Below are 26,825 nucleotides of genomic sequence, written 5' to 3'. Positions count from 1 at the left end.
TAGTAACAATCGTTAAATCTATAAAGTTATTGTTTGAAACACATGACAAAAACACGTCTGATAGTTATTAAAGAGTTTTTTGACAAAAACCATTGATGGTTGAACCGAAAACACGCAGCTTCAATGTCTCTGTTAGTGACTTTGTCGGTATTCAAATATTAATCAGAAAAATCTTTTTTTTAGGAAAAGACACACAGAAATAGCGATAAGGTACAGAAAATGTGCGAGTTGTGAACTATATTTTGCTTTAGCTCATACAAAAGCTATACAATGCAGAAGAGTGTTTGTTATGAATTTAAGGTTAAACTTTACTTTACTAGAAGTTAATAGTACAAAAATAAATATACATGATTATATGGTGATAAATAATTGTTGTGTATGGGCCAAAACGTTTTGCATAACAAAAAAATGTTATTTCTAAAAATAAATAAATACTACTTTAAATTCGGTTATAAAGCATGACTGTATTTTAATAAAAATCTAAAAATGCCAATATTTCGACATCCCTTCAGGGCTACATGTAATTCTGTTGTTTAGCGAGTTGTCATCCGTTAGTCAATTTTGACTAATGTTTTGTTTGCGTACTTCGTGCTACGTAATTGCGTGTTATCCTCCCACTTGTATTGCACGTAACTCTGAAGAGGGCATCTGAAGGATGTCGAAATATTGATATTTTTAGATTTTTATTGAAATACAGTCATGCTCTATATATAAATTGGAAGTACTATTTATTTATTCATTTTCTGACAAAAAAGCAAGTGTTTGGGAGAGTTTTACTTTTAGCTAATTTCTAAAAAGTGAAGAGTGAGCATGAGACTGTACATTTAAAAAACTTTATTAAATATAATGTACAATATTTATTATACTTGGTGCCTGAAATTACTTATATTTCCTTACGATCATAGAGCTAACTAGTTGCTCTTTTGAACAGCGTACGAAAAATTATTGAATTTACCTACGAATTTACCTGCATTGTGAAGGTTATGTATTTACATATATTATAACTGTTCTACTCCTTTTTGCCTCGAAATTTTTAAAAAAGTAATAAAATTTCATGTAGTTATGAAAAAAATTCTACACAGAAATATAGTATAATATAAAAAATAAAGATCAACCAACTGATACTCTGTGACTTAAGAACAACACCAAAAATGTTGAACAATATTTACTGTACTTCAGAATTAAAATATATTAAAAAATAAATATTGACTAAAATAAAAGCTAATGTTTGTTGTAACATGAACTGCATATTGTACATTGCTTAAAAAATCTGTAAAGAGAATATTTTTATTCAGTTATCACTAACACTGAAACCGACTGGGTTCTGCGGTCAAGAAAAGCACACAAAGACGAAAAGTCAAAAGAGCAAACGGATTTTATGGAAATACTGAAAGTTAGACAATATTTTCAACAACGTTTCGCACCAAGACTTGGACACATCTGAACTCTCGCTCGTCTCCTCGTCTCTTTGTATAAAGCTAACTCGTTGTTAAGGGCAACACTACTAATTTTTCAAACAAAATTGTCATTTGTTTTTGTTTTGTTTTTATATTAGCGTGACAGAAGGTATCCCTGATTCTTCCTCCCCTTGCCCCACAAATGATCGTCCTTCCCTCGTGAGAACGCCCCTCGACCACGTCCACGAGAGGAAAGCACCTCTTAATCCCTTCCTTTCCCTCGCCCCGTGCTTTGGGCATCAAAGCCGCGCTTTGAGCCGATACGCAGCCTTGAAAGTATCTCCTTTACCAACCATCAAGCATACGAATACCGAAATAATTATAGCTGTACCATTCGGTATGTTGAGACGTCCCCATGAGAAAAGGAGTATTAAACATGTATTGTTAACGAGGAGACGATCGTCTTACAATAATTAATAATTACAAAACTTTGTTGGGAACAAATACAATCAGAATATCCTAGTAGCGGCCATGATAGCTCAGTGGTTCAGGCTGCGGTTCTTGAAGCTTTAGGGGTTGGTAACACATGCTTACGAGTTCAAGACCCGACATTTACTGACTGGGTTAGAACTTCTGGAAAACTAATTTCTCACGTGTGCATTTCCAAACGTGGTTCGATGGTTCGTAAGCTATGTAAAATGAAATGACTCCATTGCTGTATAAGTTCTCGTTTCACTATGAATCTTAAACATTTTTTTGGCTTTGCCAAAAATAATAGTGCATGCATTTAAAGTAACACAGCAATGCAGAGCCATTGTCCACATAGTTCCTCAGAATGGCTGTTAAATGAAAATGAAAAAAACAACCATATCCGTATCACAGGTGCAAAGTATTTTCTGCCATGGAGAGAAAAGTGATTAACAAACCTAAAGGGGGCACGTTGCGCCTTTGGTAAGACAAAAATTTTACGAAACTCATGCACAAACATAGAACAACCGCATACTTCAGTCGTGTTCGTTTCACTTTGTGCTATAATATGAAATAAGCTATGTAAATGGTATATTAGGAGCCCATGACTTGTGTGGCTAATTACGGCAAAGACACACAAGTGGTGGTAGTTTACTTTAAGGTAAACGGCCTAGTATAACGAACGTGTCCTAATGTAACGAACACTATTTGTAAATGCAATAAAAAAAAACATTCAGGAATTTTGGGAAAAGTTAAAGAATTGATTAGCACATCTATGAGTCTAAATACTAAGAAAAAAACATTATTTTTACATAATAATTACTTTTCAGGCAAAACAAAAGTAATAATCGCGACTGTTCCTTACATCCGATATTATACCTCCTGTTCTTATGTCTACTAACGCTTACGCAGTCATTATATATTTAATAATATTTTACGTAAAAAAATTAAAATAGTATAAAGATGGGTATGGATGGAAACCCAACGATCTAAGGATTACATTTTTTATAGTATATAATGAAATTTATTTAAAATTTTTATTTTATTATCTAATGGAACAAGCGTACATGAAATTTTTACTCGTACCAAAATAAAGAACAGCTCAGTGTCGGTGTTCGATAGCCACATGCATGTACCTCAGTGCAATAAACACATAATAACTGCGTTTTTGTATTCTAATCGTGAGTTATTCATTAGAAATCATTTTTAAATTATGAAATTTGTTATTATTTAAGTATGCGTATACTTAGTTTGACTGATTTCTCAAATTAAGATATTTTGTTTTCTGCAGGACTTACCTTTACCTAAAAAAAAGTTGTTAAGCTTTTTTGAATGTAAACTGAGAAAATGAATATGTTAAACATTGAGAAAACAACGAATAAAATTCGAAAACGTTTGAGTCGTATGGAAAATAACCAGCAGAAAAAAAGGAGCTTCTATAATTCATCTTCAAAAGAAGTAGTGTGCGTTGCAAGCCTGGGAAAGTGGAGGTTCTTTTAGAGAAGTTGCCAAAGAGTACTGCATTCTGGTAGGTACTCTTCATCGACTCAAGAACTGCAATACAGCAATCGAGAATAAGAAAGGACCTGTTACTACTAAGTCTAAGGAAGAGGAGCAGGAATTTGTGAACTGGATTTTACATAGAGCAGCAACAGGGTGCCCTGCCACAGTTAATGAATTGAAGGATAGTGTGCAGCAAAACATGTTAAAAATAAAAAAAGAAAACAAATTCCTTAATGACAGGCGTGGTCGTCACTGGTTTAAAGGATTTAAGAGACGTCATCTTAGCATATTGTACAGAACTGCTCAATCCTTGGAGCTTCTGAGAGCAGATGTAACTGAAGGAGATCAAAGAAATTGGCTTAGAGAAATAATAACTTACCTGGAGAGTAAGAGTTTGGTAAACCTTGATAGATGTAGAGTTTTCAATTGCGATGAAACCAGCTTGCAGTTGAATCCCAAACCATCTAAAGTTTTAGCTGAGAAAGGTGCGAAAACTGTTTACCAGTGTACTGATGGAAATGAAAAGGACAATCATTTAGTTTTATTTACATATAGTGCAGATGGTACTGCAGCTCCTTTACGTTTTAAACAGTATAATACAAGTATAAAACTACTGTGCCTGAAAGTATTTTAAATACTTTACCCCAAGGATGGGGAGCTGAATTATGCGACAATGGTTTCATGACTACGGACACCTTCTACGAATATGTCTGTAATGTCTTTCATCCATGGCTGATTAAAAATAATATTCAGTTTCCTATAATCTTGTACATAGATGGACACGTATCTCATTTGAGTGTACCTCTACTATCTTTTTGTAGGTTAAATCAAATAGAGTTGATTATTACGTACCCACATTTAACACATATCACTCAACCTCTCGACGTATATTTTTTTGGTCTTTTAAAAAGTGAACACTGGAAAGCTACATCAAGGAATTGGAAATTGGAGAATAACAGATGAGGTATTAAAAAAGGAGACTTTCCTGTAGTATTATAATTGACATTAGATGCTTCGAAAAATGCAAAGGATGTTATTAAAAATGAATTTGAATCAAGTGGTTTACACCCACTCAATCTTGATTGAGTTGGGTACGATGTTTTAAAGAAAAAAAAAAAAAAAATCAAAATCCAAGCCAAGTAAAAAAAATTCAGTAGACAAAGAACCTGATCAGTTATCAGATTTTCAGACAATTCAAAAATATATACCTCATGAAATCTTAGAGAAATTTGAAATAAATGGTAGATTAGGTACATGGACAGGTGATATTCAGAACGAAGGCTTGTATCAGCTGTGATTGAATGTTCAAAAAGTATCAGGGATAGAAATTATTGGTAAGAAGGAGATATTTTTAAAAATTAAAATTATTCTTTTAATTCAAATGGATTTTCTTTAAAATTTGTAACAACCTACAAAATACTTCTTATTAAGTTAATTTATCTTACTTTTTTCATACTTCATGATTTAGATAAGTATCCTAAAACACCTAGAATAATCAATATAGAACCTGTCCAAGTAGCTCACCAAGTGAATTCAAGTCCAATCTCCATTGATTTTATCGATGAATATCAACTCCAAAATTCTTTTCCGTATTCCAATAATTCTTCTAATGGAGAACTCACTGAAAATAATCATCCTACTATGCTAAATTCATTAATATCAAATTTCAATTGTTCTATTGAGGTGGAAAACGTGAAAGTTGGAGTTTTGGATGAACATCAAATTATGTCTCAAGCTCTTCACAAAAATTCAATCAGTGAAACCAATACCTCTGTCAACCAAATCAACAACTCTGCCAATCAAACCAACGACTCTGTCATAACCAACAAAACCAACGACTCTATTGTTGACATCAGTAACTCTGTCAACCAAATCAACAACTGTGCCAACCTAACCAACGACTCTGTCAAAACCAATAATCTAACGACTCCATTGTAAACAGCAGTAACTCTGTCAACCCAAACAATAACTCTGCCAACCGAACCAACGACTCTTTCGTTGATAGCAGCAACTCTGTTTCAACTGTAACTAGCAACTCTGATGTTAAAACTTTGTTAAAAACTGGAATTCAAAATTTTTCTAAATTTGAAATTATGAATATAAAGACTGACATGATTATTAATGATTCCCACATACTGAATGAAGTGTCAAAAGGTCTGAATCTTAAGTTTAAAATTTCATTTCAAAAAAAAATATTTGTAAAAATTAAAAATATGTTTAGTAATTTAGAAAATTTCCTAAATCTCAATAATAATGTAAAATCAGGAAAGCTGAATGCCATATCACAAAAAATATTCGACAATAAGCATACTATCAATAAGGACGCAATAACTATAATTACTAATAGTCATACTCAGTACTCCAGAGTCTTTCACCATAGAAAAAACGTTTCAAAAACAAACAGGTTACCTCAATATAGTTTTTAAAACAAACACTTTGTATTATTACAAAAAAACAATTTTTTGTTTTTCACAGGACATCTTAACGAAGCTCCTAAAAGTATTTTGAAACAAGTATTGAAATATCCAGAGAAATATTTACCAGAAAAAAACAAAAAGCTTTAAGTACACGAAAAAAAAAAAAACGGCATGTAAGCACAGCTACTGGAGATGTTTTCTCTGAGGAACAGATACGTGAACGAAAAAAAAAGTAGCTTATGCAAAAAATTCTAAAAAAAGAAAAGAATTACTTGATTTAAAAAAGCAATTGGCAACTAAAGAAGAACAAATTAGTATTAAATAAAAAAAGAAAAGCAAGATTTGGAAGCACAAAGAAATGCTGAAATATTAGCTTTAGTTGCTAAAAGGAAGGAGCTCGACGAAAAATTGAATTTGATACCGAGCAAAAATAAAATAAGTAGGATTAAAAAAGAGTCATTGTAATTGTTTCGTCGATTCCTGACTATTATTGTATTAACTAAATATGCGTTCGTTTTATTGGGACATCAGTATAGAACAGCAGGCCATTGGGGAATTGGTGTTTGTTATATAGGGACATTTTATCGAATTGCATAAGTCTGTTAGTATTACCAAATAAGAATAAAAAATACTTAAGATAAACATTGTTGTATCTTTTTGATATATACGGGTATCCCGCCAAAAAAAATTTTATTCTTTTGATCGTTACTTTTTTTATATTTCTACTAAATGTGTAACTTGCTGCAAAATACTTTCGTTGTACTGGGCCGTTAACCTTATGGCTTAGATGTGCACGCTTTTTTAGCACACGCACGCTTAAAATGTGTATTTTACTAAACTTAAAATTTGTAAGATTATGTTGTCCAGGCACAGAAAATACAAATTTTCATTGAGGGTAGTCCAAAAATTACTATTGTGCTGGTAATACTTATATCTAGATTTACTTCCGTAAAAGAATTCCTCTGTCTTAAAAGAGTTCTTTAAAGTTAAAGTACAATATGCATCATATATTCTCTTTATAAGTGCTCATTAATTTGAATGAACTACTCTAAAAAAAATCTTAAGTTAGCCCAAATATGCAAGTTTTTAATGACAAGACAACATATAAAAAGTCTTAAACAATTGTTAAAAAAATATTTTTTTTGCTGTTTTTTTTGTTTTTAGTATGAGTAAAACGCATTTCCATTATTTTTTAAGAAGTTTTTATTAATATTATGTTAAATATAGAGCCTTTTTTCATACGTTTAAGTAAATGCCCATATTAAGCAATTCCAGTTTTTCTTTTATTACTATTTGGAGAATTGTTAGTTTAATAAATCTAGTGTTTCAGGCTTGGGTCTCTTGGGCTACCACATGGGTGATTTTTGAGATTCGAAAATGGGTTTGTGGCTTTTCATAAAAGATATGTTTTTCCTACTTTTTCATTGTTTTCATTTTGAAACCAAATGAATTTTGGGACGAAGGGGAAGATCTCACATAATTAAGAATGTCCCATTCATTTCCGTTTTTTATTATCCATATAGCAAACAAGTCAACTTTATAATCAAATAGAATATAAAATATAATGATCATCATTCACATTTTAAAACATAAAACATTTTATTACTGTTTACAACAGTATGAGTTAGAGGTCTTAATAAAGCTCGTAAACAAGGACTTAGGAATGGGTAGGGTCCGGAAAAAGCTTACTTTTATTAAGATAACTACATAAATAAACTATTTTTTTCTTATTTTGTAGTATGGCATTTTAGGGGGCCAAAAAATTCTGGAGGTACGAGTCTGAACGACTCTACCACATAAACTGTTGTAATGTCGGTAAACTATAATAACTAATAATTTTTTTTCTCCGCTCATTCCTTCGGAATTTCCCATGTTGATTCGAAAGCATTTTTAGCAAGGACCAACGTGCATCTGAAAAAAAGATGAATCACCTGCAAGCTTGCTTGTAGCTGCAGCACAATGACCAACTATGATTCATGCACATGCATGCTGGCCTATGCTGACCGGAAATGAAAAGTAGACGAAATATTTATCAATGCAGAAAAATACAATAACTGTAAAAACCAATAGATGCAAAAGTTTAACTGGGAACAGCTGCACTGATATGTAACATTAAACACTAGAATAAGTTAGAATTAATACATATAGACTACGATTAAATGGTATAACTCTAAGTATTAGAATAACTTAGAATTAATACATATAGCTAAGATACATACCCATACATACTACACTAGCAGTAAGCAACAACAACTTTTGTGTAACATACAAAAGTGTTAACTGCATTCAACCTTGTAGAGGAACATTATTAACTTTCAAGAAATTATCCGATTTTTACCTTTCATGTTCGCAAACACATGATTTACCGAGTAACCCCTTTTTATAACACTAATGATTTTATAAACCAACAGCAATAGCCTAACTTACAATCTGGTTGAATTTTGTTACTTTTTGAAATGTAAAGGAAAACGGGAAAGTCATAGCCCTTCCCCTTTTCCTGACTCAGAGATGTCGAGAGAGAGAGAGTCAGTACTCCTGCCTCTAACAAGGGTAACGGAATTTCTGATTCCCGAGGGCACCACGAGCTGACTTCCTCTCCAACAACTAGCAGTAAAAAACATATTCACCAAAATTCTACCCAAAAATTCTGAATTATTTTTGCAACATTATAATCAGCCAGAGCTACCCGTAAAACTAATCATGTTAACTCGTGGCAGGTGCACTACTATTATCTTCATTATTATCCTTACTATTACAACTATTACCTTCATTATTATTATCATTAATATTATTATTATTATTATTATCATTATTATTATTATTCCTATTGTTGTTATTATTATTCCTATTGTTATTATTATTATTATTATTATTATTATTACTATTACTATCATTACCACTAATATTATAATTATAAGTTATTATGGCAACAGCCACCATTACTACTGCTTAAATACTAGTACTAATTAATACACCGTAACACATCGACCGTTTATTCATCTGAGCATTAAATTGAAATGATAAGCGATTTTCACCTCTCTTTTTGCAACACGTTCAGTTGAATAATCGAACAGTGTTTAGCATGAGTACCTAAATAATAATAATATTCTATCTTAATGTTAATACTAAGTTATAGTGAAATTCTGTTAAATTTGGATGTATAAGAGGAAGGAAGGGTAGAAGTAAGTGAACCAACTTCCCTACTCTTGACGCATGTAGAAGAGCAAGCCGGATGTGGGAAGTGCCAATTTCTGATTGTATGAACTAGAGCATCTCTAGCCAATTAGATTTTCGGCTATTGTCTTTTCTTCAAGATTTTCTCCCGGCAAGCTTTCTAGCGTCCTTTTAGAGCTAGCGCGTGACTGAGACCCACTACTCCCCATAAAAAGGCCCGGATGTCCCAAAAACAGTCTTTTTCAATATTCACCCCTCAAACAGTAGACTGAGAAGTTAGAGTCCGCCTCTGCTACCTCCCAGTCTACCATGAGGTGAAGACACAGTTTTTGTTTTTACCCCGAACGGTCGACTGGGTAGCTAGAGTCCGCCTTTGCTATCATTTGGCCTTCCTTGAGCGCGGTTTCAATTTCAATTTCGGACATCTCGCGCTGGTTCACTGCGTATACAATTATTTCTTTTTCAAAAGTTAAATAAAAGTAACCCATTACTCGCGACAGTATTGGTACCCTTTGAGCCTCGGAAAACAAATAATCGATTGTTCTACTTGTAAAATCTAAAACAAACACCATTACTTGTGACGGTATTGGTGTCTTCTAGACCGGTCGCGAATTCAACCACAATTTGCCCCCTTACATAAACTCAAGAATTACACCTTTACTCGTGACAGTATTGGTAGTTTCTAGATCGTGAACGGGACATCTTCAATATGCCGCTCCAGGTAATATTTACAAATCTTAGGTACGCCGCGAGTGAGTGCATTGGGATACAGCACAGCAACCGTTCCGAGGCATAATAACTGAATTCCTTTTACTCAAAAGCATTCGTCCCCCTTTTCGAATACTCCACCGCATAATTCATCTCATCTCTAGCCCTGCGTCCCACCTACGCTTCCAGTGTGAATCCCGAGTTATTAAGCGCAAGCTTAGACTCGAATAATACGTTGCGCCGACGTAACACTATATTATATGAAGATAAATAAATAATATACAAAAAGTACTGATATAGATAAAATACAAGGATTTAGAACTTTCCTCATTAATCTATACAGTTAAGTTTTATTTTCAATCAAGTACCAAATTTGTTTGTTGCATCTATGTATTAAATGATATACTCTTACTGTTATTCTCTCAAAAATTAATTATTTTGATTCGTATAACACTCTGATATAGTTAATTTTTAATGATACAAAATTTTTTGTTCGAGACACGTATTTTTGTGATAAGCTGTTTCAATACAAATACTGACCATAGATTTAGCAGTCGTCAAATAACTTGCCAATAATACATATTTACATTGATGTTTTTCAAATCACTATAAATTTAACTTATACACATCTAAGTTTTTATCTTTATCTAGATAAACTTATAATTTTTTAACAGGCTTGTATAACTATTTTTATCCTTGGTTACAGAATCTATTTTCCAAAGTAAGAGATGGAATTAAAACTTCTAATAGCCTGCCAAACGATAAAAATTTCAACTACTATCTTTGTTTCCCTGTCTTCAATAAAATGAGAACCAATCAAATCATAAAAATTACAAGTGTCATGCAAAATATTATTGAAAAAGTTGGAGTTCTAGCAAATATCAAACAAAGAGATGTGGAAGAAAAGTTTGATCTCTTGTTGGAATCAAATGATATTTTTTTGGACAGAGCCGTAAGTAAAAAAAATACTTCTCTATTATTAAACAGGCATCTTCGAGTGACATAAAAAAAAAAATTAATGTTAAGATGAAACAACTTGGACAACGTTCATTTAGTTAATAGAAAAAAATCGCTAAGCCCAGGTATGAAAAATTAATTTCCTGGTTAAAAATCTTTGAAATTGTGATACTCTTGAAAATTTTTATAAAAAAATTTTTAAAAAATAAAAAATTAATATACCTCTTCTAATAACTTTTTCATACAGTAATGTTACAAGATGTAAGTATTTTACAAAATCTTTCCACAATCAATGTACAAAAACAAAAACAGGTACCTCACAATGTTAAACACTCAATTTTTAAATTTTATTGTTAGTGACATAGTTAATACTGCAGTAAAACTATGTTCTTTTGCATCTAGAGTGATAAAGTAATCAATTTTTGAATCCGTTATTTATTGCCTAATTACTAAGTTTACACTGTTGGATAACGATTTGTTTATCAGTATTTGAAAAGTTGCCCACACGAAAACCCCTAATAACTGAGACATGTGTCTTAAAGTCCGTTCTCGCAGTATTTTACAAAAGTTGGTGTTTACTTTGTTGACTTAGCTGTTATCGCTGGTTGTGCGGCTACTTCAGCGTCTCTAATGCTTTGTGCAGTCTTCCCAGAGTGTCTTTAAACTACATAAATAACGACTCGTGGCCGAGTAAACAAAATGTTGCGGCTTCTGCTTGATTACCATCGCCGGAATCACTATCGATGGGTTGCTCTCACTTTTTCTCCCTCCATAGCGTAGTCCGAGACTTTTGATGTCCGTAAAGTACATCCTAGTAGCCTCAGTCAACACAATAGGCACTGAAGTAAAAGAGTTTATTGGAACTTCAGAGAATAGATGTCAGTAAAAAAAAAAGCAATTTTTCCTTTTCGTAAAGCGTTCTTATATGCTTCAGGAGCAAGAAAGAGATGGATCTTAAGTCGAGAAGTATCACGTGGTCAATAATCTATGAAGTAATAGATGTTTATAGCAGAAGCGGTAAACAAGGATGATGGTGGCCCATAGTTTTACCTTGCAGCTTTTTGTTGTAATTGCACATTAACACAGTAAGGGTAAATGTTGGTATTACTGACACTTTTTCGCATAAGACACATGCGTAAAAGCTTACAACGTACGCATGTATTAATATATATAAACTTTATTTTTTGCTCAGTTAAAAGCTTTTGTACTTAGTTACCATATAATAATCATTTAAATTATAAAAAGTGTAAGGTATACTTATAATTGAACTTCTGTTCAATTAGCCAAATGCTGGTATTACTGCCACTGTGTTTGTATTACTGACAACCAATTACTGTCATACCTTCAATTACTGACACCCCATTACTGCCACTGCTTTAATTACTGTCATTTCGGGTTTTAAAAGTGAAACTGGATATTCATGAATTGATGACTGTAACGTAAGAAAAAATCAATAACGTTTCATTCATAAATTCTGAATTCTAATTATTTTTTTTTAATGAGCTATTGACATTTTAGTTGTTAATACGTTATTTAGACTTGTATGCTATCATCTAAATAATTGTAACATTAAAAAAAAACATTTAGTAAGATTAGTTAATTTACTAAAATAGTTATTAGTTATAAAATAATGTTTTATAAAGACCTTAAACTCTTTAATGCTTATAACATGACTTTCTTTCTAAAACATTCAACTTTTATGTAGAAAAATCAATAATTACAAATTAGTAAAAGAGTATGGATTGCTTTTGCAAGTTACTGATTTGATTGATCAAATAATCTTTTTCTTTGGATTTTAATACATCAGTTTTTGTCATCTTATGTTTTTCTTCGAATTGCATGACTAGCTGTTGTTGCTTCACTAACTTAATTTTTCCTTTTTCGATCGTTATTTTACTTTTTCAAATACTTTTCTTTCTCTTTTCTTGCTCTTTTGTATTGTTTTCCTGATTTTCAACTTTCATTTTTTTTTTTTTTTTTTTTTTTTTTTTTTTTTTTTTTTTTTTTTTTTTTTTTTTTTTTTTTTTTTTTTTTTAATAATAAAACAATCTCCTCCTGGATACTTTTCTGGGTCTGTTTTTTTTTCAACCGCTAGTTGCCACTAAGGACCAGATGTAACTAATGAAAGCTTTTTTTTATTCTGTCTTTTGCTACTCGAATAAAAAATATTGTTATTAGGCCATGTAAATATCCAGAAATTGAATCTGAAGATGATCTTGAGATGTTTGTTATATTTTACAAAGTTTGATTTGGAAAGTTGAATAGTGATTCAGTTGAACTAAAAATTGTAACTGTTTATATGTCTGAATTTTTAGTAGGAGCATGCATTTTTTTTATTTTGTTGATTACTATGAAACAACAACTATGACTTTATATGCCTACAAATTTTGAACATGATTTACCTTTCGTGTATTTATTAAAATTTACTTGAAACCAATTTCTCTTATACGATAGACTACACTTTTTAAATGTCAACGAGCTTGCGTGGATTCAATAATTATTATAACCAATTGGAGATGAAATAATTTATACGTAGCTAAGATAATTTCATCTGCAATACATGTAGTTCACTGTTTTATTTTTCTAGACATAACATTTAATTATTAACAATCACCATTCGTCATTTTACTTGAAGTGGCAGTAATTGCATCATGTCAGTAATACTTACATTTACCCCTACCAGATATTTTAGCTGACTTAAAAATGCACGTGAGTGATAATGTTTCAAATATGATTACTACAATAGCAGTAAATCAACAAAAAACATAAGAAATTAAAACGTAAATACATGAGTTATTGCATTTACAGATTCATACATACATATATACATACATTTATCAAGGCCCATGCATTGTACATGTCAGCATATTGTGACAGGAATAGCACTGTTATACTTCTAGTTTGCTACATACATGATCGCTAATATCTAAGACGTGTACATATTATAGCATGATGTATAAACACTGTTTACGAAATGCACATTTTGTACAGATGTTTTTGGACCCTGGACCGAACACTATCTTCTTGGGCCATTTTTTCTCAACATAATAATTGTCTATGCCCCTGCTATCCCAAAAATGCGGAAAAGGAATTTTCAGTATTATGTACAATGATAGTACATTTCTAATTTGAATAATCACGAATTTGATTTGATTTTCAATACTTATCATCAATGCCAAATAGTTGAAAATTGCACTTTAAAAATATCCATTCTCATTTGACTTAAAACATCACGCCTAAAATAGCTGTGAAATGAAGTCTGTGATTGGTGGTACAGTAATTGTATAGTGATACTGGTATGTACGAAGATGACACAGCGTAACAGAAAGTTATCTCGTCTACACACAGGCATGTATCTTTATGCGTACACGTTATATGGGGATGTGTATAAGTGTGGAAATATATTCGTGTAAGGGCTTTTTAGAGGATTTACAATACAAATCGTGTGCACGGTATACAATGTAGTTGCATGTATGGGACCGGCCATCATCTCTTCTTAGTGAATTTATTATCATTATTTTATTCTTTTCGTTAGTGCACTTATCGATCTTGTTTTTTTATATGCTAATCAGTGTAGTGCCACTATCAATTATTTTTTAAGCGTTTATATTTAATCGTTCATGTCGTAGTCTAAATAACCGTGAATTTTGCACGTGCGTGTATGCTAGTTTGTCATGAAATGTAGTGTAATCATCAATGAAGAGATTTTTTTTTGCTTTCAAATATTTCCCCTTGTTCGAAATTGAACTCAGTAAGATAGTGGACTGTATAATTTATATCGCACGCCGGATTTGGGGGAGCGTGAAAAGGATGTAAAAAAAGGACACAATAATAAATGCACAACACACTTTTAAACACTTTAGCCGTTTATTATAATAAAACAATCTCTCTACTTAATTTTACTTTAACAAGTCATAATGCTTGCTTACTTGCAAGATAAAAAAAGGAAGAACTAATTTATGAGTCAGACGGAGAAATTACGTGTCAATCGAAAATGTGAATCGTTTTTCGTTACAGAAATCTTACATAAAAACGATACACGTGAAAATTATAAACACGAGCGCAAAGCGACTTACCGAAAAGGGCGCACTATGGGTCAAATGAGTTTTTTTTTGTTTAAAACCTAATAACTTGAGAAGGAAAAAAGATTAATCAAAACTTTTTTTTGGAGCTTCAAGCTGAGATAGTAGAGAATAGAGAAAAACTATAGAGAATGTCTCGTCGTTGAAACCTAACCTCAAACTTAATGAGAAAACTCGAAAAAACAGTTTTTTTAGCCGAAAAATCACTCAAATCACTTTATAATAACACTGTCACTTTTATTCTTTAAACAATTCTAACTTTTATGACTAGAGTTTGAGTTTTATACTCAATCTTATTACGAGATTGCAGGTAACAGTGTCAGAAACCTGATATTATGTTAAGAATAAGGAATACTTCGAAAATTCTATTTAGAGCTTTTAAATAAAGTAATAGAGAATAGAGAAGTAGTATGAAAAAATATTATATTGTTAAACCCTAACCTCTTATTTGATTAAAATACAAGAAAAAAATATTCTGAGCCAAAAAATCGTAAAAATGACTTTATTTTTACTACACAACATTATTACTTTCATGGATAGTAAATACTATTACTAGAATTATATTTTTGTACTCCTAACATAACCTCAAAAGTCGAGATTACAGTTTACAGTGTAAGAAACTTAATATTATAATAAGAATGAGGAATAATTCGAGAACCCCATTTAGCGCTTTAAACTAAAGTAATAGAAAATAGAGGGATAGTATAAAAAATATCATATTGTTAAACCCTAACCACTGAATTGATTAGAAAACATAAAAAAAATTTCTGAGCCGAAAAAACATTGAAATGACTTCATTTCCACTCTATAACATTTCTATTTCACGTGATCCTAACTACTATCACTAGAATTCAATTTTTGTACTTCTAACGTAACTTTAAAATTGGAGGTTATAGGCGTATAGTGTCAGAAATCTGATGTAATAAGAAGGAAAAGGAACAATGGGAGAATTATTTTTTGAGCTCTAAGATGAGATGATAAAGAAGAGAGAAAAAATATTAAAAATCTTTGATCGTTAAGCACTTACTTAAAAAAAGTCAAAATAGCGTTCTCACTTAAAAAATTTGTAAAATGACTTGATCAACTTTTTTTTTTTTCAAACGGTAATAACCACAGAATTTTTAATTAAATTCCCCTAACCTTACCTTATAAGATTTAGGGTTGATATAGATTAATGTTGTGCATCTTTGAAGTCAACAATAATTAACTTGTATGATTAACTACCTTGCTGTAATAAAACATTACACTCATACTGAACATTATATCGTGTAACTATTACTAAAATGAAGTTTAATATTGTAAGTTTTCAAGAAATTTTTCCTCTTGTTGAAGTAAACTGTTATTGCTCATAAAAAGGATTCAACTACACGAGACTATTTTACTGCACTTAACATTTAACAGTAGTACATATATATACATAGTCCTGTGCAGCTCGACATGGCTTGTTAGTTTTGATACAATAGCATATATACCTACCATAACGGCAAAAAATGTACATAACGAATGTATTATATAAATACCAAGATGCTACAGTAGTACAGTACGAGTCTACCACCGTGCGCGCTGCTGCATACTCACGTAGTACACAGAGTTCTATACTATCGTAGTGTCAGAGTTCTCTCCGTGTAAGAACGTCATTTAGATTTTTTTTTTTAAGGTTAGTACTTAACGATCTGAGATTCTCAATATTTCTTCTCTATTCTTTATCGTCTCATCTCGGAGCTCAAAAAATAATTCTCCAATTATTCTTTTTCCTCCTCATAACGTCAGATTTCTGACACTACAAGCCTGTAATCTCCAATATTAAAGTTATATTAAAAGTACAAAAATTAAAATCTCATGATAGTAGTTACGATCATTCAAAATAATAATGTTATAAAGTTATAATTAAGTCATTTTTAAGATTTTTTGGCTCAGAATATTTTTTTCTTGTATTTTAATCAAATAAGAGGTTAGGGTTTAACAATATAATATTTTTTCATACTACTTCTCTATTCTCTATTACTTTATTTAAAAGCTCTAAATAGAATTTTCGAAGTATTCCTTATTCTTAACATAATATCAGGTTTCTGACACTGTTACCTGCAATCTCGTAATAAGATTGAGTATAAAACTCAAACTCTAGTCATAAAAGTTAGAATTGTTTAAAGAATAAAAGTGACAGTGTTGTTATAAAGTGATTTGAGTGATTTTTCGGCTAAAAAAACTGTTTTTTCGAGTTTTCTCATTAAGTTTGAGGTTAGATTTCAACGACAAGACATTCTCTATAGTTTTCCTCTATTCTCTATTATCTCAGCTTGAAGCTCCAAAAAAAATTTTTGATTAATCTTTTTTCCTTCTCAAGTTATTAGGTTTTAAACAAAAAAAAAACTTTTGACCCATAGTGGGGCGTTTGAGGCTGACTGACGATAACCGCAGCAGCAGCAAGCTGCTGGACAAAGGTAAGTATAAACAGAGTCTATTGGTGTATTAATAGACGCGTGCACGCTTATGATTGGCTCTTATAGGTAAGAGAATATCCTAAAGCGCGAGATTTCAAATCTCATAAACTAAATTTTCTATTTACATCAGTATAATGTTACTGATGTTGCACACCCCTTAAACTATGTATTTTATTTATCAACTTTCATTATGAAAGTATTAATATTAACTGACGTCTGCTAAAACAGATTTTACAAGATTCTACCGAAGAGAATTTTGTAAATAAATTTATTTTTGAATTATAAGTATATGTACACTGTAATGTAAACCTGTTATATTGTAATTTATAAATTTTAAGCTTCCTATATTTTTAAAATATGATAGAGTAAATAAAAAAAATTATTTTATTCATTGTTTCGAAACATTTTTATTAAATCAGAAATACATTTTTGAATACATATGGAATGAAAGTAATAAGATTTTCTTTTATACATCGTCAGGGAGGATCTGGAAAAACATTTTTATATACAACGTTAGTTTATCAATCTATTTGACAAACAGAAAAATTATATCAATGGCACAGACAAGCATCACGTCATTTGTACGAGATGAAGCTTCCATAATTCTGAAAAAAGATTTGTAATAGTTGATGAAACTTTAAGAGATTTATGTAACTATAACACACTTTTCGGAAACAAATTACCTGTTTGAGGTAAAGATTTCCGTTAAATATTACCAGTTATTAAAAATAACAATAGGAGTATTTTAATTAATGAAAAGTAAAATCCTTAAATTTATTAAGATCATTTACAATTTTTAAATTATATACTAATATTCGATCAATTGATGAGAATTTCTTAAATTTGTTGTTAAATGTCATTAACGGAATAATCAAAACGTTTAATACTCCTAAAAAATGGATAACAACATACTTTTATTAGTAATATTTGAAAATAATTTAAATTCAGGTGTAAATAGTGTAATATTAACCACTTATAATAAATACGCTATTTTTTTTCAATAATAAAGTTTTAAATTATATGGAAGGAAGTGCAATAATTTATTACAGCATTGGCAAGGCCCTATGTGGGCGCGCCCAAGCTAAGCGAAACACGTGGCTTTCACAGCACCTTTTTTGCATCAAAAGCATTCTTTTCAATTCGTTCACTACAGATAGAAAATAGTAAAAAAAAAGTTAAGACATGAATCGATAAATTTTGATGTGCTCTTTCAGGTAGCGCAGTCAGTTTTTACCTAAAAACTTATTTTTCTTGCTTAAATCGATTTCCAAGTTTAGGCTGTTTTTCACAAAGTACGTATTTTTGTTTTTTAACTTACATAAGTCAAAAGCCTAACTCCTTAACTACAGACATGCAAATTTTCAAGTTGGGATCTATAAAGCTTCACAAATGTTAGATTTTTTTCTTAACAGTTTTCTTATTTTTTTTTTTTGTTTAAGTAGTATCTTTTGATTTTGCTAATCTTTATAACGTTTTCTTAACAGGTGGAAATAAATAAGGCGATATTGATGTGGAAAATTCTTTTAACTCTAAATGAGTGGTATATACAGGTTTTAAGTAATGACACTATAGTTATCGTCGGTGGAGATGTAAATTCAATCTAAGGTTATCTAAAAATATAAGTCATAACTCATAACGTTGTATAAATAAATGATGTGCAAACCCACCTTCGAGATCACATCTTTTCCATAAAAATGAAAGACATAGTATGACAGATTGTAAACAAGGCAGATATAACGGTGTCGTCCGTTAAAACAACGGGTCTCGCTCACCTCGTATTGCTCCCTCGCCGCGCTGCGATTTTTATACTTCTTGTCGCAAACATTAAAATTTTTTTTGGTACAATACAAAGAATTGTTATTATTTATTTCTATTCTAATGAATGGGACTAAACTATTATCTTATACATTTTAAAAATATGAAAAATAACTATACTTCTTTTTGGTTGTTTGAGATGGAAAAATAATTTAATATTAAAAGTAGTAATCTTCCTGAACTTGTGATTAAATTATTGAAAAAAATTTTTTTAACGAGAAATTTACTGTGTAACAGAAAAAACACATCAAAATCTGTTAATTTGTGCATTTTTAATTATTTTTTTAGCTACTTGTCTTGGATTATGAGCGAGTTGTGAAACAGTATCTCACCCGTCACTCACCGAGATACATGTGCGCCAGTGCTGGACTATACCCCGCTATCTTCAAGTGCATGTCATTTGTGAAGCTTCATTAGTCCCAACTTGAAAATTAGCATGTCTGTAGTTAAAGAGTTGAGTTTTTGACTAACGCAAGTTAAAAAAAAAAAATACGTACTTCGAGAAAAAACAGCCTAAACTTGGAAATCCACTTAAGCCAGAAAAAAAAGTTTTTACGTAAAAACTGACTGCACGACCTGAAAAAGCAGGCCAAAATCCATCGATTCATGTCTTAACTTTTTTTTTCTCACTATTTCCCATCCGTTGTAAACGAGTTAAAAAGAACACTTGTAGTGCAAAAAATGCGCTGCGTTCATCGCGTGTTCCACTTGGCTTGGACGCTCCCATATAAAAAAGTCAATAAATATGATGATGATATTTGTATAAATTTTCCAATGAGGTTTTAAATAACATTAGAGAAGGTCTGTCTACACACGAACTAAATGTGAAAGTAGGAGCAATGTTATGTTGATTAAAAATTTTAATATAAGTGATGGACTTTGTAACGGTACATGATTGAAAATAACCAAATTGTGTAAATTTAACATTGAAGTTGAAATTATAACCTATGAAAAAACTGGAACTAAAGTTTTTATGTCCCAAACCACATTATCTTCAAACAATTTTCTTTAACCTTTTGATTGACATAGAAATCAGTTTCCTACAGTACCAGCATTTTGAATGACGATACATTAATCTCAAGAACAGAGCTTTAATAAAGTTGGTATTTATTGAAATAAACCGTTATTTTCTTATAAACAATTATATGCAGCATTGTCCAGATGCGAAAGTCTAAATAATATATTCATTCAGTTACACTCAAATGATAAACCAAGCGTGAAGGGTCTTGAGACCCCTGACAAAAGGGAAGCTGCCTCATATATGTGGCAGCGAAACATTATCCGACACAATTTGTACTAACAGTGTCTCTTGATACACACATACATATTTGTGCCAAATCATACGCGTGCGCTGACACACCCATACACTTACACACATAGTCATGGGACAAATATCCAACAATTCATCGTCAAGTATGTAAGTTTAATTGTCATCTGAAAAAAAGTAAATAATAATAGTAGAATAAAAAAATTGTACAGCTAATAGGTGACACACGAAGAGAAATCTGTATAGCAGACATTTAGTAAGGTGACACATACCATTATACAGGTACTACGAATACATTTATATTATGTGATTGTCCGTGCAGGCACGCGTTTGATGACGCATCAGGATACTTTATTTCAGTATTTCTGCTACGGATTTCTCTCCGTGTAGACTTGTTACCAGTAAGAATAAGCAATAGCTGCAGTAGCTGTTGCTGCATGCATATGTATACATGTATGCACGGGTCGGCTGAATTATGAATGGAAGTGTATCATAAATGTATAGTATAGAGGCCAGCTTGCCAAGCTGCTTACCCGACAGCAGCAGAAGTACTGTACTTCATATGTATAGGTACAATTCACAGCTGCTGGAGGTAGGAGGGAGAATCCACGTGACCAAGTTCCAAAATTATGTCCGTTATTAGAAAGTCACTCCCCAAGCCGAGATCTCAAACGTCCCATGAAAAGCTTCGCTTCGAAATACTAGCAAGAATATAGTAAGAAAGCAATTTTAATGGATAATAATTAGATATTTATTTAATTTCATGTAAAATTTCATTTAAAATAATTAAATCTATGTAAAAATTTTTTTTTATGTTCGAAGAAAAAGGTGGTGTAGGCTTATTTTCCTTGGTCTCAATAAAGTTACTTTTAGCTGAAATATTGCTTTCATTACTGAAACAAACGGGAAAACCACTCTGAAAAGTACTCAATAATGATAACCTGGTGGATTGGAAAAGTCTTGAAATTATACATTTAATTTATGATTTTTTATTTAAATATTGATCATTAAAAAATTGGAATTAATCGTACACTAATTTAAAATTGAATTTTTTTCCAGCTAACTTAATTTGCTTTGTATGTAATATTTAAAATAGCTACTGTTCGAAATTTGAGGAACTTACAATTATTTGAGTGTGGGCGTGAGGAAAGAAGAGAGTAACATTCAAAAATAATTTTTATTAATATAGTTTGAATGTGATATTCATTCTAAAAGACAATTGATATTTAAAAGTAATAAAAATTTTTTTTTTAATTTTAATTGAAATATAAGTGATACAATATAACATACAATCAGATATAAGTATTATATTCGCTGTGTGACATTGTTCGGAGGGGAAAAAAAAATCGATCGAAGCGTCAATGGTGGCGAAAGTATTATTAGCCCTTGAAACACTGAAGCCTAAATTCTAACGTATGATCAACGTCTAAAGTACGATTGACCTTTTTTTCAAGATTTAAAAATTGAGCAATAATTTGACCTGATACATTCGAAAAAGTTATGATTAAATAACAAAAAATCTACGTAACTGTATTTGATATAAATATTTGCAATAATAGTAGTATAAGTAATAATGATATCACTTCCTATTTTATACAGTGATTTTGGAGAGTCTTTCCACACAACCCTCTCGTCACCACCTCCGCCCCCTTCGGACTCTTCTTGCCCCCCCTTTAAATAAGATAAAATCGATTTGGTTTTTAATAATTTAAAAATACATGAAGTTAATGTACATAGAAAAGCAAGTGTATTAAAGATCTATTATTTTGTAAACACTTTTAAAAATGTCTTTTTATGGAATCCATTAATAAAGTAATGATTATTTGTTTAAATTTAGAAACACAATAAAAAAAATTGTTTAATTTTTAGGTCAACCGTAAGTTGTCATTAAATATTAAAAGATATTTTCAGAAGAATTAAGGGAATATAAAGTGACGAAGTTTTTCATAATGAAATAAAATAATAAAAAATACTGTTCAAATGAAATTTTTGTAATGTGCAATTTATAGTATATGTATCTTTTAGCCTAAACATAATATTGCACGAAGAATAACATTAGAACAAAAAAATTTTCCATTTAGAGGGGCGTGGCGAAATTTTCTAGTGGAGGATGCTCTGTTCAACTCGCGTTCAACTCGCTTACAAAAGAAAACAAGGTACTAAAAAAAAAAAAAAAATATATATATATATATAAATCCATAGATTTGGAGCTGCTTATTGTAGTGGTGCAGGCGGTTTTATAATCAAAATCTTTTTTTATAGAGAAAATCGCGGTTGAAGTTTCAAATGTTACTTCGAAAAAATGCTTTTTTTTGCCCCATTCGAAAAAGCAAGTCTTGAATTACAATTCCTCAAATTTTTAAGTTGGGAAGGAAAAAGTCAAATGAGTGGTAAACAATCAAAGACAGTAGCGCGTGTGGTCGAACGCCACCTCGCGCCGCGTGCTACCTGCTTTTACCGCGTATCGGCTTCTCTGTCAGTAAGAGGTATATTCCTGTTCGTGCTTCGCAGTAATAGATTCCAGGTACACTATCATTTCATTGCATGAAGCCTATTGCAAAATCTATGCAATCAGAATTAAAAGAATTTTCAGCATTAGAGTTATTTCAAATATTTTCACCGTTTTGTAAGGCAGGAAAATTAAATCCAATGTGTATCGATTTTTCTAAATTTCAAAAAGGTATTAGAAGATACGCTATGTTTACTGATTTTCAATCGAATCAAAATAAAATTGCTTGCGAATCATCAAAGAAAAATTAAAAGCAGATAATAGTTTATCTATAGGTTTATTCGTGAATACAGCTGTAAAAAACAAAAAACAAATATTTTTACAATTTTATTAAGTTACAAATTTTTTAAATAGAAATTATAGTGAGACAAATACCAAGTGAAACATAGTATATGTTATAGTACGTATACACATGCAGTGAAGCTTACACGCTGTGTAAGCACGTAGCGCGAGGTTACGTGCGACCGCACGCACTACTGTCTTTGATTGTTTGCCACTCGTTTGCCTTTTTCCCTCCCAACTTAAAAATTTAAGTAATTTTAGTTCAAAGCTGGCTCTTTCGAATGGGATAAAAAAAAGCATTTTTCCGCAGTAATAATTTGAACTTAAATCGTGATATTGTCTATGAGAGAAAAATTTTAATCTTTAAACCAACTGCATTATTGGAAAGAACAGGTCTAAATCTACTGATTTACCTCTTTTCATATTTTTTTTTTTTAGGTACCTTGTCTTCTTCTGTGACCAAATTGAACAGAGCGTCCTCCACTGTGCGCCTAGTGGTTGGACCTCAATGAAATTGCTTATATATGGCCGGCATTAAAACTATGAGTATTGATTAATAATCTCCGTCGAAATTACGTTGAAAAATTTCAAAATTAATATTCAAAGTTGGAAATACAAATGTTACGTTATTTCTCGTTTTACGAAAATGATTAAGAATTTATATATGTTTTAAAATATTTGGTAAAGAGTAAGATTCAAATTCAAAAATGAGGTGGTTTGCTAGTGGGTTTGTTCACAGTAGTAGCAACTCGATATACTCGTATACATACATTACATCGAGTCCTTGCTTTCTCGTTGTGCGCATGTGCAAGAAATGTCACACATGATATTTGTTATAACTATATAGGTAAAAAATCTCTCACCTCCTAAGCTGAGCACGAGGCAAATCAATAAACAAACAACGTGTCCGTTAAATATCTCAATAAAGTCCATGCAAACCTCCAATTTCTTAAGTACGAGGAGAAAATACGTGGTTTTAGGTACAAATCTGTTATGTTCATTTTACTGCCGTGAGAGTTATTACAATTACATTTATATGGTTTCAGTGAAAATCTATAACGTTCCTATGTTCGACCGGCCTGTGAGTATAATTTTTATACATCAATTTCCCAAACTTTCCCACACTAGGTGAGTCTAAAAATTTAAGTGTAGGTACATTAGGACTACAATAACAACTTCCTACAATTTTATTCAGTTCGTGAGATATTTGGGTTTACTGGCGAACCACTTTAAAGAGTCCTTTATAAAAATACGTATTTATTGAATAATGAAAAATTTTATTGAAGCAGAAACTATTACTCATGATGGTGTGAAGATAACAAATTTAAAAAAAGACGTTGATAAATCTTATGATAACATTCATATTAATTTTCAAACAATATTTGTGACGTTCTTTCGCATCATGAATTTAATTTAAAAATTAGAGTCCTTAATTTTGACACTGCGCGTGCGTAATATGTTTATCAAAGGTGAATTGTGCGAACAATTATGTGTACCCATAGACATTCGTGGAATATAGGCGTTATGGGTGTCCCTATTACGTGTTGTCTTGGCACCTACATAATCTATAGTCCTGAAAAGGCTGTTAGCAGAACAGTGAAATATTGATTCGTGTTATTTATTATGTAAATAATTAGTCATGCTTCTTTATACCAAGTTGTAGTTCTCAATATTATTCGTATCATTAAAGTTAGTTTTGCTTCTGACTTGTAAAGTTATGAGTCACAACTGGCTCTCATACACGATAGAATAGCCTTCTGTTGTATTTGAGTAAACTTAGATGCTAATAATATCGTACCCACTATCACACATGCGTGTGAACAGAAAGGAAATAAAAGAACGTACTTAAGCGTTCGTCATTACCCAATATCACGAGTAAATCAAACCTTTTCCTTAAGTATGTCCTCTAAATCATTAAAAGAAAACGTAATTAGCTTATTGATATAAGAAAATAAAACGAAGTATCTTCATTATCATGCTGTTTCGTGTTTCGATAATTACTGTGAACGGTCCAATGATTATGATTAATCGAATTATTACAGTGAAAGAAACGCTCAAATTTTTAATATTAGTTCTACAGAAAAAAGAAATACGAGCGCAGTGTATACGCAAAAATATTAGACACAATACCTCAATAAGTACGTTGCACAAGGCCTGTAAAATAGTATAGGATATCAGCTTAGATATGCCAGAAGCAAGTACAATAGACCTCTCAGCAGGTTCTTTCTAATTTCTACACATCAGGCACCTCCCAGGTAGCAAATAAGGGTACTCTCCTCTGATCTAAAGGGCCACCGGATAATTTAAATACCCGAGGTAAAAAAAACTACCATTAGTCGTGTACAGTAGTCAGCGGCAGTTACAACACTCTCTTCAGATACAGGCATTATACTTATACTTAACTATCACGAGTATACTTACAAGCTGTTCCTGGTGTTGGAGAGAGGGGGTGTCTCTTTGACTGGTGTGTAAATCCTGGCAGCAAATAAATCTGACGATGAGGTACGAGTACTGCTAGGTAACCACATTTGTTATAGCTGTACATCTCGTAAACAAAATAGACGTGGTGGGCTGACTAATCTAGGCTCACTACAACTGATTAGGCTACAACGGTGGCAGTTTTCAGTACATTGTTTGTACCAGCCTGTTTTGTTGGATCCTTTACTCCAGTCGTAAAATGATATTGCTATTGCTTGTCTCCCGGGGCACTTGTAGTAAGTCAACACCAACATTTACTACGTACAAACTCTATTATGACACTTTGTACAGTATGCCAGGGGCAATCTCTGCTGGTGAGATTAAAGGAAAGTGTTGATGGCACCCAGCCGGCCTGAGAAAGTAGTGCCTATCTCTGGTAACGGAAAGGACTGCTGCGCTGGTTTTTTTTTTTTTTTTAAGTGAAACTTCTATAGCCGCGTATTGGAAATCAAGTGGTGAGTAAAACCGGCTGATGCAATGCCAAAAAGTCCATCCGATTCTTGGTGGCGACGAGAGAGCGGGGAGAAGGTCATGGTAATAGCACGTAAGCCCATCAGAGTAATGTGTGGCGGGGAGAGAGAAAGAAAAAAAGAGAGAGAAAAAGCAAGCGCACGCGTCTACAGAAATAGGTATATACTTATTAAGAAACCAATGTACTATATAGCAGAAAGTCGGAGCGTGTGTATGTGTGTGTGCATGTGCGTAGAAACTCTCTCCGTATAGGAGATTTGGGAAGCTGGTATCTGTAAATAGTAATGATTATTATTTTGTAACCATTTGGGGCTTCAAAGATTCCTCCTTACTTGCGGATTTATTCTCCTCTTGAATTTTCATTTGCAGATCAGTAGTTTGCGAGATATTTGCAAAATAAAAAGTCGAAAAATAAAGTAGTGGTGCAGAAAAACCTAAGTTTTGAGTACTAATTAAGATTCAAATGTAATTCTACCTGTACGTTCGATTCTTTCTCACCCGCAGATTACGGAGTTGCATAATTTAATGTAATTAAATGTTACAAAGTTTGTAAATAATGTCATCTTTTATCATCGTAAATAAAACTGCATGTAATAAATTGAAATAAAATCAACCGAAATTATAATAAATAACTCTAAAAGTAAAAAATTTTCAGCATTTCTTGGAAAACTATATACGTTGTAATCCACAATAAAAAATTATTCCTTGTTTCTTTTGTAACAAATTCAATGGCTTTAGAACGTACGCATTTTGAAATTATTTTTTAATTTAATTTTTTTTTTAAATATGTATACAAAGGTAAAAATACGTGAATTCGAAAATACCTAAAAAAAGCAAAGCTTTCGTCAATAAAAAT

At 31.6% G+C, this 26,825-nt stretch overlaps 1 protein-coding gene across 2 annotated transcripts in view; it reads left to right on the top strand.

The window, feature by feature from the left end:
• Positions 1–26,825, top strand: part of Rrp6 (exosome component Rrp6) — a 223,186-nt gene that overhangs the window by 58,251 nt on the left and 138,110 nt on the right. Inside the window, exon 2 of one of the 2 annotated variants that reach the window (XM_089598695.1) lies at positions 10,374–10,619. The exons of the other annotated variant lie outside the window; for it this stretch is intronic. Within the exon in view, the coding sequence (XP_089454821.1) occupies positions 10,374–10,619 (246 nt within the window). The remainder of the gene's footprint in view (positions 1–10,373; positions 10,620–26,825) is intronic. 2 annotated transcript variants of the gene reach the window in all.

The sequence above is a fragment of the Copidosoma floridanum genome, unplaced genomic scaffold, assembly GCF_036245765.1.
Source record: "Copidosoma floridanum isolate Cflo_tuat_1 unplaced genomic scaffold, Cflo_Japanese_pri ptg000006l, whole genome shotgun sequence".
NCBI lineage: Eukaryota > Metazoa > Arthropoda > Insecta > Hymenoptera > Encyrtidae > Copidosoma > Copidosoma floridanum.
Note: the sequence above shows the minus strand (reverse complement) of the source record. Positions and strands in the feature narration are given on the sequence as shown.